General features: G+C 42.2%; 2 protein-coding genes across 2 annotated transcripts in view; both read right to left on the minus strand.

Annotated features, from left to right (window-relative positions):
- The window catches only part of LOC145407528 (neuronal acetylcholine receptor subunit alpha-10-like), a 6,324-nt gene extending 3,478 nt beyond the window's left edge, over positions 1-2,846 (minus strand). Inside the window, exons 1-3 of the mRNA XM_080278452.1 lie at positions 2,676-2,846; positions 1,779-1,888; positions 537-675 (exon numbers count right to left, since the gene is read on the minus strand). Of these exons, the coding sequence (XP_080134578.1) occupies positions 537-675; positions 1,779-1,888; positions 2,676-2,846 (420 nt within the window). The remainder of the gene's footprint in view (positions 1-536; positions 676-1,778; positions 1,889-2,675) is intronic.
- Positions 2,847-7,369: 4,523 nt separating this feature from the next.
- On the minus strand, positions 7,370-12,448 carry LOC145407529 (neuronal acetylcholine receptor subunit alpha-6-like). The gene is made up of 8 exons (XM_080278453.1): positions 12,382-12,448; positions 11,431-11,621; positions 10,635-10,744; positions 9,871-10,090; positions 9,112-9,289; positions 8,320-8,472; positions 8,033-8,202; positions 7,370-7,540 (listed from the first exon to the last, which is right to left on the minus strand). The coding sequence occupies exons 1-8, from the start codon at positions 12,446-12,448 to the stop codon at positions 7,370-7,372; spliced, it is 1,260 nt and encodes a 419-aa protein (XP_080134579.1).
- Between the last annotated feature and the right edge of the window lie 3,807 nt (positions 12,449-16,255).

Here is a 16,255-nt window from a genome sequence, read left to right on the forward strand (position 1 = left end):
ACGCCATTTATGCAGAATATGAAGATCTTGGAAGGATTTATGTAACAGAAGAGGACAGTAAGGTGTAATAAACAAAATAAATCGCTTAGGAAAAGGTGTTTGGAAGCTTCACTGGGAAGACTATAAATTGAAAAAGCAGCCGGCCATATCCAAAAATAAATCGCAAAGGAAAAGGTGTTTGGGAGCTCAATAAAAACCTAAAAAACAGGATACTAAAGAGATAAATCGCTCACCTGCTCGCCATAAGGCCTGAGAGGACGGCATAAAGCTTGAAATAAGACTGTGATAAGGCAGTCATATCCAAAAATGAATCGCAAAGGAAAAGGTGTTTGGGAGCTAATTGAAAAACTAAAGAACTAGGTAAACAGAAAATAAATCGCCCACCTGCTCGTCATAAGGCCAGAGGGGACTCGGCAGGTGTGAATTAAGACTATGATAAGGCAGCCATGTCCAAAAATAAATCGCTAAGGAAAAGGTGTTTGGGAGCTAAATAAAAAAACTAAAAACAGGGTCAATAAAAAAACTAAATCGCTCACCTGCTCGTCATAGGGCCAGAGGGTTAGGTCGAGGGCACATTCGGCTCTGAAGGTGGCCGGAGGAACCCAGAACACCGACCCGTCACTCATGATGATGAAGTTGGTGGCGCCGTAGTGCTGCGTTTCCTGAATGTCCGCGCTGAGCCAGGACAGAAATACGTAAAGAAATCATAAATGGTGGTAGGTGGAGGCTCTCACCATCCACTCACTCGATGTAGTGTTGCTCTAGGTGTCTGCCCTTTACTCGCGTCTTTCCTTCCCCTTCTGTCTTTCTTTCCTTCATTCTTTCCTCGTCCTTCTGCCTACGGGTGACTTTACATTCCCTCTTCTGTCTTTCTTTCCTCGTCCTTCTGCCTACGGGTGACTTTACACTCCCTCTTCTGTCTTTCTTTCCTTCATTCTTTCCCCTTCCTTCTGCCTACGGGTGACTTTACACTCCCTCTTCTTTCTTTCCTTCATTCTTTCCTCTTGCTTCTGCCTACGGGTGACTTTACACTCCCTCTTCTGTCTTTCTTTCCTTCATTCTTTCCTCTTGCTTCTGCCTACGGGTGACTTTACACTCCCTCTTGTCTTTTTTTCCTTCATTCTTTCCCCTTCCTTCTGCCTGTGGGTGACTCTACACTGAGTGACAAGCCAAATGGTTTCCTATACACCAGGAAACCATTTTCTAAGCTGGATGGTAACCATATAACTAAATTATAGCGCCTGGTGGTTTAGTGGGTAATTAAAGCGCTCCAGTCGGATTGAGCCTGTGCAGGTTTATATCCAAGGGGTGGTTGGGGTTTATTGCTCACGTAATGCCACTCAGGGATATATGAGGCTGGTCACTCATCTTAAATGTCAGGACCAACTTGCCTAACCCCGGGCTCCTACGCTCTTCATGAGGAAACGCAGGATTAGATGATGGATGGATCTATGAATAAATAAATGAATTAACTGAATACATGAATAAAATAAATACAAATACATAGATGAACAGGAGATGAAATTGAAGGATTGGTATGTTTTGGTTCGCACGATACAGTATTTACAAGCATAAGCAGTCTCTTTATCCACACACCCCTCCTCCCTCTATCTCTCTCTCTCTCTCTCACACAATCTCACCATGTCTCTCTCTCTCTTACATATAATCGAACAATCTCTCTCTCTCTCTCTTACGTATAATCTCAATTCCTCTCTCTCTTACATATACTCTCAAAATGTCTCTCGCTTACATATAATCTCTCTCTCTCTCTCTCTTACTTGTTAATAAGGGACACATCAGGCCTCCATATCTCATCAGAGCCCACGTGAATTTCTTTTAACCCCCCGTAGTCCTTAGGGTCCCAGGCCAGGCGAGGGTCCTTCCATTCCTGTATTATTATTATTATTATTATTATTATTATTATTATTATTACTACTACTACTACGACTACTACTACTGTTTCTACTGCTTTTATTATTATTATTATTTACTACTACTACCACCAATTATTATTTTCATTATTATTATTATTTTTATTATTATAGTTTTCACACTTCCTACTGCAGCTGCTAATACTCTCATTGATATTCTCTATCTATCTATTGCCAGACACCATAATCCCGCAAAGGGTGGCCATTTGACACTGAGTTAGTTGTTTTACAGGAAGGGGCACCAACCCTCCACCAACCCACTTGTTGACACGTAGGAAGCACGTATGGTTTGGTTATATGGTTACCACCCAGCGTTGTAAATGGTTTCTTGGCTTACAGGAAACCATTTGGCTTGTCACTCAATGTAAAGCCACCTGTAAAGGAAAGAAAAGGAATAAGAAGTGACAGGAAAGATGGGAGAAATAGGAAGAGAGGAGGACAGGCACAGAAAAAGAATGATAAAAGCTAAGGAAGTAGGCAGCACTACATCGAGTGAGTGGATGATGGTCGCCACCACCTACCACAAACAATTGTCTGTATTATATGTGTACTTATAATACCCAATTGATCACAGTCTACGTGTAGTCAACTTTATCAGTCAGTCTATCTATCTGCCTTATACATCCGACTCTATGCATGTAATCATTAATTCTCAGTTTATCTATCTATCTATCTGTCTATCTAAGTCTCCGTCTGTCTACCTACCTACTTACCTACCTATCTATCTATCTATCACTCACTCACCATTCTAACCCAGGCATTGGTGTGAATAATCTGCATATTCTCCTCGATCCACGCACCCATCACAAAGAATGAGAAAGTGATGGGCAGGGTGTCATTGTGGTTACGTTGTGGGAGTGCGTTCTTCTGGTAATCCTTCAGGACCTTTTGGCGCACTAACTCCTCTTTGCTCATTTTCTCGTCGTCTGTGGGGATAGATAAATAGCTGGATGGACAGACAGATAGACAGATAAAAGGATAAGCAGATGGATATACTGAAAGACTGATAGGCAAATGAATGACGGACAGGGTGTTTTTGTGGCTGCGTTGAGGAAGCGCGATCTTCAAATCCTTCAGACACACAACTCTTTTTATTTGCTCAATTTCTCATCGTCTGGCTTTCCTCTCCATGTCAATTATATAGCTTTAATATGGATACAGTTTGAATCAATAACACACAAGGACAATGAGGTGTAACGTGGAGAATAAATGAGGAGTGAGGTTTAACGAGGAAAGGAAATCGCTATGGTAGATAGCCTACAAAATTTTCAGTCACTTGAATATAACCCACTATAATTAACTGCTATCCACACCAAACATCTAAAAATTAAGGTTATATGAACTATAAATTCATCTGGTATTTACCTGCCATTGCATGCGAAGGGAAGCAGAGTATCACCACCATCAGCATCAACGCCACTGCCTGTTCCTGGGCGGCCATCTTCCTCCACTAAGATGGTAGCTTTTTCGGTTTAGATAAATTTTCCTTGTGATTTTAAAGGCTGGCTTTATTTCTCCATTTACAAAGGAAACTCTTGAGAATTTTCTGTCATATGCATTGTTGGCTGGTACTAATTCAACGTAACGTTAAGATACTATTAGAGAACTGTTCGTATTGCCGATAATGACCGACTTTTATGTGCACAGATATTGCGGAACCGGTGGTGTTGGCGATAATTCTACCTGAGCGGTGACATTATCTACAGATGATTTCTAGGAATTTCATAATGGATTAGCTTACTTTTATATAGTTATTGTTCGTTTCCTGAAGTAATCATAAGCTAAATTACGGAAAAACCGAAACTGGCGTTATCACTACATCGATGTACTGAAATACTGAGAACGTAGCTTGGTTCCTGTTCTCTGCGGTGTTGGCTGACCAAGTCCTGGGTTATTTCAGGGGCAATATTTTAGACTAGGAAGGAAAGACAACAAATACTGGCTAAGATAATGCTGATGCTAATGAAAGTACCGGCGAAAGTACAGTACTAATACGGCAGGAATGCTACACCCGCTACTGAAAGGGAAAGTACCTTTACAAAGGACACCAATTAGCGGGAAGTACTGAAGGACGAGGAATATACTGACACGAGGACAGTACAGAGGTCGAGACAGTACTGGGTAAGGACAGCCGTGGTATCGATGCGACTGACCTATCTATGGTGGACGGGTCAGATATCTGCATGGGGCGGAGCGTGTGTGGTATTCCTCAATGTACACACACACACACACACCACACACTGTGCATACATATACTTACAAGAACACACACACACACACACACTGTGCATACATATACTTACAAGAACACACACACACACACTGTGCATACATATACTTACAAGTACACACACACACACACACACACACACACTGTGCATACATATACTTACAAGAACACACACACACACACACACACACACAGTGCATACATATACTTACAAGCACACACACACACACACACACACACAGTATTTACACAAAAAGCTCACTTAAGACAATGCACACACTTCCACATGCACATGCCCCCACTCTCTCTCGCTCTCTCTCTCAATAAGCAAATCCCAACGAGAGTAAGTTTTCAGCTATTGACTAAGGGACTTGGTTTAGGTTGGTGGCCCCTATTGTTTACGTGAGGGGAGGAGGAGTGGTGTCAGATGGCAGGTCTGGTGTGGGGGCGGAGAGGAGGAGGGAGAGAGGGGAGAGAGGATGGGAGGAGAGGTGGAGGGGAAAAGTAAGAGAACAAAAGAGAAATGGGGTAGATGGAAGAATGAAAGGACGAGGAGGGGACTCAGGAAGGGAGAAGCGGGAGAGAGAATAGAGGAGACAGGAAGAGGGGAGAAAATGGAGAGAGAGGAAGATGGAGGGATAACGAGGAAGATGAGGCAGGGGAAGAAATGGAGGAAGGGAACAAGAAAAGGAAGATGGAAGGAGAGAAGTGGAACAGGGAGGGAGAGAAACTGAAGATGGGGGAGAGCAGAGAAGAGGAAGAGTTAGGAACAGAAGAGGAAGAGGGAGGAGGGTGGAAGGGGGAGGAGAGGAAAATGGAGGGAGTGAGAAGAGGAAGAGGAGGAGGGGAGAGGAAAAGGGAGGGAGTGAGAAGAAGAGGAGGGGAGAGGAAAAGGGAGGGAGTGAGCAGAGGAGGACGGGAGAGGAAAAGGGAGGGAGCGAGAAGAAGAAGAAAGAGGGGGAAGAATAAAAGGAGAGAGAGAGAGAATGATGACGATGACAATGATGAGTTTCAAGCACTTAATCCTGCACAGTGGAAATGTAACAGCTTCTTCATTCTGGCTGCACTTAGATGATAGCCCTCTCTCTCTCTCTTGTGTGTATGTGTGTGTGTGTGTGTGTGAGATAAAACAAGCCCCTACCACTTCTAAACGCATTATAACTGAGTTTTTGGCTGTATAAAAATCCACAACCTCTATGTTATGTAGGTACAGCAATATACTTATCACATAACTGGCATTGATAAAACATCCATCATATATTCAGCACTGCAAGATAACAGAGCATTTATTGACACCAAAAACAAACGTCAAGATATTTCCCAGGAAGACTCACACCCACATATGGAGAATGTGCTTTGTGGGAAGAAAAAAAATATATAGTTTGGGTTTTAACTGAATCTTCTTTGGTATGAACAGAGATTGAACAAAGTCAGACTGAGACTGGTACATCTTCTCAATAAACACAATATCCATATTTAGATACAAATTTTCCATCTCAGCAATCTCACTTGGCCACATCTAATCTGTCAACATAAAAATCATACCATCAAAACTTTAATTGTAAATGGAAATGATCACTTCGTAAATAAAATAAAAAAAAAAAGCTACCCTTTCTGTACAGTGTGGTTCATAAGTCACTTCCCCAGTAACAATCACTGCATTCCCAGAGTCCATTGAAAGATTCTTGGTAGATGTGTCACACCTCCCTCGTAGCAACTGGCTGATTTTAATGCAGGAAAGATAATGTTATGGTCCCTCATCATTCAGTTCATTATGATTGTCATTTCGTGTCGCTGACGAACCCACATCACCCAATCACAGCTCAGCATTAAATCTGGGGACACAGCTGAGTTTTGTCATGCAAGAGGAAAAGTACACTATCTTTTACTAACACTACAGTTTATCTTTCTACTGCCTGCTATACATTTCCATTTCTCTTAATTCTTCTGTTAACTGCCAACTTGGACTGTGTTTCTAAGGATTTTCTGGCCAGCTGGTTTACAAAACAAAAAATGCTATCATATCCGCTGACTGGGCTGTCTGGCTGTCCCTGCAATGCACAATTATTCCCACACTAACACTACATGGTTAAGCCAGTCCCGCAACACATGATAATTCCCACACTACTTGGATGGGCTGGTCCTGCAACACAGCTCCTATGGCCAATGGCTGAACTGTCCCTGCAACACACAACCACACTAACGACAGTTGGTTTGGTTTTTACTTGACGGAACTGGACTACTTCCACAATTTGAATACCAAGTTGATGTTGTATGAAATGAAATGAGCATCCTGGTGCCTCATTCCATCCTACAGTGGGAAAAGAGGTATGCATGATGATGAGTCTGACAGTGATAACCACGATGAATATGTCTCTTTGGCTACTATTCATTTCTACCCTCCAGTATGACTACACTTGGCCATCAAGATATGGGGGTTACATATCTTTGTCAGTTTAGAAAAATGGTACTATAGTCAGTCTGTTCCTGCAGTACTGTACATAATAAGCTGCCAGGTGATTCAAACTGAGAAAGCAACTTCAGTACCACTCTGTATACGGTAATATACTGAGTACCGACGTGGATATTATTTTTACTTAGTTCTGTACACTAAAATATTAAGCGATTGTGTTCCTTCCTCTTCTACTGTAAAATACACATGGCATAAATCACTATATACAATACAGGAATATTATGATACTAAAGTTTTAATTACTCTACTCAGAATTACACAACAATCAAAAGAATATGCAGAAGCACTGTTTAGATCCCATTTCATTCACTTAGGAGTACCAATACTTTCTTTTTCTTTGCTATTACTTTAGTTCCAATCTCCTATCTAAGGTAACAGCATATAAATAATACAGTACTTTTACAATCACTATCTCCAACTACACATGAAAAATACTTGATGAACAGTGGGGTGTGGCAGAGTTCAATTCTATATTACCTCTTTTGGGGTGTAGGGGTTCCAAGGTTAGCTTACAGTAATCCAGAACATTTAAGGTGAGGTGACTAGCCTATGCCTCTGTTAACACTAAATAACTAAAAAACATCCAATCACTTCAAAGGAATTCAAATTAATGTGAACTGCATACAACTGTCATTATGATCGGGATTTTAAATGCCTGCACAGGGCAGCCATGTCCCAGGCCTCTGTGCACTTGATGGGACAACTGGATGACAGAAAGTTACAGGATGTAATGGCTCAAACAACAGCCACAAAAGCGATGAGAGTGATGACGAAAGTAGCAATGAAGGCGATGACAGCGATACGGTCGGCAGCAGCAGCAACCAGGAGCCACTCATGGTCGTAGCGTGGTGCATGGCCATCCTCCAACACCTCACCATCATCACCACCACTGCCACTGTGACCAACCTGTGTGGAAAGCAAATATCAATTTTTGTTGATGTTGTGGCCCAGACCTCATCTGAACTTGAACATGGTGGACCGCATGCTGAGCTTGCCCTCCTCCTGCGGTCCACCATCTTTTCTGGGAACAGGGAGAGAGATGAGGGATGTTGGAAAGCAACAGTCCTTTTACCTTAACTTGACACAGATTTTTGCCCTTTTGCAGCTTTCATGTAGTTCAGTGGCATAAGAAGACAATGCAATAGCTCTACTTCCCTTCCACATTACTTCCTCATGACTAGCATCATATTCTAGAGTTAATCTATTGGTCAAATCTGCACTGAGGATGAAATGATGGCACTTTTAGGCCACGTTAAAGTAAAAAGGGTATAGGCGACAAAGCCACCCTGTATGCTAGTATTTGAAGGCATCCTCCTCCAACTGGGTTATTAATGTATATGGAAATTTCTAGTAAATATTCCACCATCAGTCAGCATTATTTCATATTCCAAGACTAACCTTTTCTGTGTAGCCACGGAGGAAGAGGATGGTTGCGAGTGGTCCCGTGAGTACCGTCTTGAGTATGGCAGGAGGCGGTGTGCTTACATGACTGTTTGTGAGACGAAACAGGCCAGCGCACACACCCACACTCACTGCCACAACCACCAACGTCTGTCCATAAAACTTCACTGTGGGAGAAACAAATATGGCAAATTATTACCATCACTACCATCGTCACTGTCATCATCATCATCATGATCATCATCATCATCAACACTATCATCATCATCACCATCATGCCTTACCAATGATGGGCAGGGAGGATGCTAGTGGTGGCAGTGTCATGGCAAGGTACAGAAGCTCCATCAGTGTCAGGAGGAGGGCAGTACATCCAACGGTGATCCTCTGAGGGTGAGTCAGCGGCAGCACAAACTGTATCAGCGTCACCAAACTCACCACTGGGGGGAATAGAGTTATTTAGGGCACTTCTACACACACTGCTTTATGCTAAGATGCTAATATGGAGGAGGTGGCTGAGTTGGTAGAGCAGTGTTTGTTGTCTCAAAGTATGCTGATTCAAATCCTGACTGGGGCAGGGAACAGAGTAAAGATCTGAATTTTATTGAAGTGGACTTTACTGATATACCATAAGACCTGCCAACATGTTATAAAAACACCCCTGGTAATGCCAGTACACCTGTCCTGCATGAGACAGCACTACCATGTAGTCAATACGGATGGTGATTATTAGCACCAAAGTGGTGGTATGAGGATATGTGTGGTACACAGGAGGATTGCTAAGGCTCAGGGAACAGGCTGTTAAATCTATGTCCAGAGAGAGAGAAAAAAAAACATTTCTGCTTTCATAGTCAAATATGATGGTGGGGCAGGGAACTATTTACTGTATATAAGCATTCTTTTAACAGTTACCATGGAATACTTAGCAAGCTCTATATCTCTCCACATGCCAAAACCATCTCAATACACTCCTTCTCATAACACTAATACATTTAAGTGCCATCCTTCCTCTCGACTCTTCATTTGCAATATTAACTCCTATCTATAACATATTTTATCCCAACAATCGTGCATCTTACCACAGGCAGGAACAACAACAGTGGGTGCAAAGGACGGTGAGACACGTTTAAGGTTGAACTGCAGGTGCATGGTGAAGTAGGGCTCGGGACAGCAGGAGTAATAGTTATCGTGTCGGTGGAGGGAACCAGTAAGCATCTGCCAATTATGTGATCGCTTCAAGTTGTAATAGTTGCCCACCTGACAGACAAGAGAGTTCGCTATTTTACTGTATGTTTTATTAATCATCATCATCATCAACCAAACCCTAGCAGGATTAAAAAACATCCCTACCTGACAGATAAGGGAGTTAGTTATTTTAAGCTTTATTAGTCATCATCACTATCATCATCATCATCATCATTATTCAGACCCTACCAGGATTCAGAAACATCCTCATCATCCTTGTCCTAAGTCCCATCTAAGAAATGGAGTGAGGTGGGATTCAGATTCATGAAGTAGCAGTGGTAGTAGCTGTAGTAATTGTTATGGTAATTGTAGTAATAACAGGCACAACCCCAGGCTCGTCTAAATGTAAACCCAGGGTACTCCAGGCTAATGTTTCCCCTCTCGTGAAGGCCACCATCCTCTTTTCAGGGGTATAGGGAGGGAGATAAGGGACAGTATAACTAGGCTGTGCATCTACCCAGTTATCTCAGTGCCACCAAGGGAAGGCATCTCTCTCCAGGCACCCTCCTAGTAGTGAAGGGCCAGATTACAGTTATATCATACTCTTCCAGTTCAAAAAGTTATCTAATGGTCAAAAGAGTAAGGCATAAAGCACTCACCTCAGTGCTAAAGTTGGCATAATTTAATTCAATCTGCCAACCATGTGCCGTCCAGGAGCCGAAGTAAACATGGCAGGTCTGTAAGTCGTAGGGCCAATATGTGAGGTCCATGGGGCACTCCACACGCACATGGGCAGGCGGCACCCACAGGACTTTCCCCTGAGTTACAATGGCGTGCGTGTTGCCATAGTGGTCGATGTCTGTTATGTCTGCGCTGTGAGTGTAAAAGATTTCCTTTCACTTTCATTTCATTTCAAGACTTCAACATGCTTACATGAGTCAATCTTGGTCACCTAATGGTGGCTCTAGATGCTTCTTGATCTAGCAGCTTTTCTGTTCAGTCCCTTATCCCTGAGGTCACACTGTATGACCTTGTCCCAAATCTTCTTCAACTTGCCTCTTAAACTCTACCCTCAACATTTATGCCTTTCACCCTCTGCACCTAGATGTCATCCTCCACATGACCAAACCATCTCAATCTACCCTGTCTCATCACAACTCAGATACAATCATGTCCCATCCTTCCTCTTAACTCTTCCTTTGCAATCCCAGCCTCGCAGGCTGTTAGAGTGGCAAAAAGCTCTTCTCCATTCTCCAATCATTATGGTAATAAGCTCACCGGGAAACAGGTTAAAAAAAACTCCTTGCAGGAAGAAAATACAGTATTTGAATATCTATATATCTACCTATCTATCTATCTATCAATCTATGTATCTACCTATCCACACACACACACACACACACAGAACACTACTTACTTGTTATACACGGTTAAGTCCGGTTTCCAGATTTCATCCTCACCCACATGGAGTGAATTAAGGCCTCCATAGTCCTTTGGGTCCCAGTGCAATCGCTCATCACGCCACCTCTGTCACAATTTCAATCAAGTAGTTAACCTTTATGCTGCATAAAGTCTTTATGATGTAAATAAAAACATGTCGTATGCTGGAATAAAAGAGGAAGTACTTTATTCACAACACAAATGTATACTGTAATGTGATAACATATGACATTTTTAACCCTATTGCTGTGGAAAGTTTCTATGGTGTAAATAAAAACATCTGTCATATGCTAGAATAGGAAATTCTTTATTCACAGCACAACTGTAAACTGTAATAGCGAATGACATTTTGGGGGCCCCATATTTCCCCTGGGCATAATATAATCGTCTAAATTTTGCCTCAGTGTTACATTCCTACATTACTACACCCTACATCACAATGATCTCTGCCATTTAAATCTATTCTTGCTGTTATTCTTTCTAAGCTAAATACTGTATAGTAAATTTGTTTGGGAAGAGAGAGGTTGTGATAAAAGATAAAAATGTGGGAGTTATGACTGAGACTCACTGTTTATAATCAAATATTAAGACTCATTATTATTTAATCATATACAAAGGTGAAGGATTTATGTAGTTTTGTCCATCTCTCTCTCTCTCTTATAAACTAATCCCATCATACTCTCCCTCTCTTTGTCACTCTTTCTCTTTCACATGTCTTGTCATTTACCAGTAATCATACTCTCCCCCACCCTCTCTCTCTCTCTCTCACCCACCATTATGAACCACATATTAATGTGAAGGACTTGTGACATCTCATCCAGCCACACTCCCCTGATGGCTGTGTTTACACGGACGCGCACGGAGCCGTTGTGTGTGCGTTGCGGTATCACGTTTTTGTCGTAGTTGTTCAGTAAGGTCTCTCGCAGCTGCTTGTTAAGACGCCACCAGTCACTGCCCGATTCATCTGGAAGGAGCTGTAGTAGTAGTAGCAGATGTTGTTGTTGTTGTTGTTATTATCACAGGTCTGAATGTGAACCTGGTGGACTGCAAAAGTTGCTAATATTACTGTTATTAGTTGTTGCTCCCTACGTGTCAAGTGGGGTTGGTGGAGGATTAGTGCCCCTCCCTGTAAAAACAATTAACTCTAAGCCCTTGGCCACCCTGTTTGGGATACATGGCGTCTGGCAATGAATGAATGAATGAATGAATGAGTTGTTGCTGAGTAACCCCAGTCAGTCTGGCCACACAGACCCATCAACTGCAGACAAACAACCACCCCTGCAGGGCATTCTCATGCAGCGAACCAATGTTCTCTTGCGTCAGACAACACCTCACCACAAGAAGGTGTGGGGAAGTGTGTGGAAGTTTGAATCCAGGATGGACGCTGCATTTGCGCCTCGTCACCCAGTTAACAGGCACCATAATAGGCTCCACATCACCCCATTATTTGGTTATATGGTTACTGCCCAGTGTTGTATATGGTTTCCTGGGTTACAGGTAACCATTTGGCTTATCATTCAATGTGGAGTCACCTGAAGTGGAAACAAGAATTATAAAAAGTGACAAGACGGACGGGAGAAATAGGAAGAGATGAGGGCAGAGACAGAAAAAGATTGATAAGGGTAAAAGCAGCAGGCAGCACCACATGAAGTGAGTGGATGATGGTTGCCACCACCTACCACTATTACTACTAGTACTATTCTAACTGCTATGGTACTACTAACCTGCAGAGACTGATGCAAGAGTCATGATCCCAATCACAGCCATCACAATAAGTCCAACCCCAGCCATGCTCACTCCTGTCTGCCAACACTGCTGTCACTGAAATGTCTCCAGACCACAATTCTCTCAGTAGTACTTAGCAAGTATTAAAACATGTAGCCTTATATTACTCCTTGTGATATAGATACTAACATCCAGAGATATTCAATAACTTTAACTCCTACAATACAATACATCTCTGACATCATTTTAGCTTATTTTTGCTGCTGTTGGACAATATTATTCAGCTTAGGAAACACTTTTTGGACTGCCACTGTTGTTCTTGAGGTCACAGGTTCAGCTGGACACGGCCCTTGTGGACTGCATGCTGTATCTGTCCTTCTCATGCAGTCCATCATAATCGTTTTGGGAGACAGACACAGAGCTGAGGGGCAGTGGAGCAGCCCAGGAACAGCAGCACCACCACAGGAAGGTGTCCCACTCCAGTATCTTCTTCATATTGAAGGGGTTTATCAAGGTTATATCCAGCAAATCCAGTTTGAAAATCTATCCAGAGCTGAATATTATTGTCAAGCAGCAGTAAAAATAAAATAGACATTGTCTGGTCCACTGAGTGAGTGATTGTGTGTGTGTTTGCATGAGTGAGTGAGTGCTTGCATGAATGAGTGAGTGAGTGTGACTGTGTATGTATGTGTGTATGCATGACCAGTGATACCTACATGATCCACACTTCACACAGTCGTCTTCATCAAAAGACTAAATGCAAGCAAACCCGACCCACACCAGGCCTACACCCCCTACCTCACTGCTGATATTTTAGACCTTTATGGTAGGTCGGGAAGGGGTGTGTGGAGGGGGAAGGGAGGGGGAGGGGAGGGGAGATGGGTGAGAGAAGAAGAGGGAGAAGGCAAGAGGGTAAGGATGGGACAGAGAGGAAGGGATGGAGGGGGGATGATGGGAAGGGGTAGGAAGGAGGAAAGGTATGGGACGAATGAAAAATGGTGAGGATATATAGATAAATAAATAGAGATAGAGATAGACAGAGAGAGAGAGTTAAAAGAGATAGAGATAGAAAGATAGAGATACATAGGCAGATATAAAGATCAAGGTAGTCAGAAGAATGGGTAGGGAAAGGCAGGGCAAGGTAAGGATGAAGAAGAAAAGAGAAAGAGAGGGAGGGGAAGAGAGAGAGAAGGGATGGTGTAAACAAGCAGAGAGGAAAGGGAGAGGGAGATGAGGGGAAGAGAAGGGAAAGGGAAGGGGAGGAGAGAAGTGGGGTGAGGGAGGGGTGGGGAAAGAAACTGGAGAGATTTAGTGTGTGTGTGTGTGTGTGTGTGTGTGTGTGTGTGTGTGTGTGTGTGTGTGTGTGTGTGTGTGTGTGTGTGTGTGTGTGTGTGTGTGTGAGAGAGTGAATGAGTGAGTGAGTGTGTATGCATGTGTGCCTGAGTATGCATGTATGTGTACATATGTATGCATGCATGCATGCATGCATGCATTTGTGTATGTGTATGTCTAAGTGTATGCATATGCATGTATGTGTGTATGCATATGTCTTTTCAGTAGGTATGTATATGTATAGTGTATATATCTGTCTGTCTGTCTGTATGTATATATGTATTTCAGGATGTATATCTATATGCATGTTTATATACATACATATGCAAGTGTATATCTTCAGTATGTACATGTGTATACAATGCAAGTGGGACTGACAGTGAAAGAGGAGGCCAGTGGGCGGAACTGACTCATATGACACACACACACACACACACACACACACACACAGAGCAAAATGACTCTCACATTCCTTTCATTCTTAGCTATTGATGTTTGCTATTCATATTTATACACTGTAATTTTTTATCACTCAAGTCTTTAATGTGACTCTTATTTACAAGGCCTTCTTTTCCAGCATATCATCTCACCTACGACATGGCATGAGACAGGATTCATCATCATCATCATCATCAACATCATCACATCTAAGAGATGGGGTAAGGTAGGATAAATTCTGTCCAGCACTTCTCATATCTTTAACTCTCTCTCTCTCTCTCTTTCATGCACATTCAGTATTCTCTTCCAAACAGAACTAAAAAATTTCATATTGAGCAACAACATAAAAATCTATCCAACAAAATATACTTCTCTTCACCATAATATATTCCTACTGTTGGTGAAATCTGGTGAAAGTCCATCTCCTAGTTTTCCAGGATGTTGCTACCAGACAGACAGACACACACCTAGACACACACACACACACACACACACACACAAAACCTAGGCACAGATAAAAGATAACCGATCCATAACTGGCTCCGATAAAACATTCAGCGTATCTTCAGCGCTGTATCTCCAGGAAAACAGTGCATTTATTGATAAGGTACTCCATAAACTTTAAATTAATATTCATACATTTCAAATAAATATCATGTTATGACTCTTTAACAACTGGGAGGACAACAAGGTATATCAGTTTATTTAATGATGGAGGTAAAGAAGACACAGCAAAAGCCTGAGTGAATTTTCTTACTTCTTTCAGGTTTTTTCTATCGATCATATTCCATGCCTCGTTTCAGCACATTTAGGCTAAAGTCCAAGCATTAATGACAAGGATGACTGGTCTAAAACCTGAGTGGCATTTTGTGACATACTTCTCAAGCTAAAGGGGATGACCTTGAATTCTGTGATATTATTTAGCATATGTGATGGCATTAATACTCTTAGGCCTGCATTCTCATTTAAGGAAGCTCCCTAATGCCTCTTCTTAAGTTATTTATTTTGCTTCTTACACCTTGCTGTCATCTTGTCTGCTATTTATATCATTCTAATATCACCATACTCTGCATAGTGAACAAAGAAAATTGTATTAGCCAGCTGTAATAAAAAATACACCATTAAGGAAGAGGTGTTAGTGTGCTTCCATAACTGAGAAGGATATGAACCTTAAGCTTTTGCTGTGTCCCATTTCTGTAAGTCAACATAACAAACACAACACCAGAATAACTTTACTGATAAAAGGAAATGGTTACTGGCCATATAAGGGGGTGAGAGGGGCTAATATTATGATAAGGCACATAGGTCATCTCCTCAATAACTGTGTTGCTGAAGAGGGGTGCCTTCATGTGGTGGCACTGATATAACCTGATGACTTGGCTGTACAGCTATATAAATGTCCCTCAACTCCCTATCCCCCAAAAGGAAGATGGTGCGCTACAGGAGGGAGGCCACTTCAGCCTGCAGTCCACCAGGTTGATGCTAAAATGAGCCTGGGGTTAAGACTACAAGGTTACTACTACTACTAAAAGTGGTTATCATTATCCATGCTGCTTCATTTCTCCATTCTCTTATCTACTATACTTGACCTTCTTGCTTCCACATTTTTTGACTGTCTGATTTAGAAAACAAACAACTACTATCATACCTGCTGGCTGGGTTGTTGTTGTGGACCCAAGCTCATCTGGACATACACATAGTTGAAGCTACATTTCTGCTGCAGGTTACCATCCTCCTTTTGGGGAATAAGGGAGGGGAGATGAGGGATGCTGTAGCCTAGTTATATTGGTGCTAGTACGTGAAGGTATCTCCACAACACAATTAATCCCAAGTCCTTCCTGCAACACACAATAACCCCCCACACTGTTTATAGTTGCATGGGTCACTACTGTAATACAAACCCTACACCCTCTGCTTCACCTGTCCCTGCAACACTCAATAACTCCTACACAAGCTGGTTAGGTCATTCTCGCAACACATGATAACTTCCTACATTAAGTACAGTTGGTCTGTTTTTACTTGAAAGAACTGATCCCCTCCTGTGACTGAACACTGAGTCACTGTTGCATAAAATTTGACAAGTCTGAGTTATGAGACAGGAAT

This window comes from Coenobita brevimanus, chromosome 73, assembly GCF_032717465.1.
Source record: "Coenobita brevimanus isolate Jiangsu-jjx chromosome 73, ASM3271746v2, whole genome shotgun sequence".
In the NCBI taxonomy this organism is placed as follows: Eukaryota; Metazoa; Arthropoda; class Malacostraca; order Decapoda; family Coenobitidae; genus Coenobita; species Coenobita brevimanus.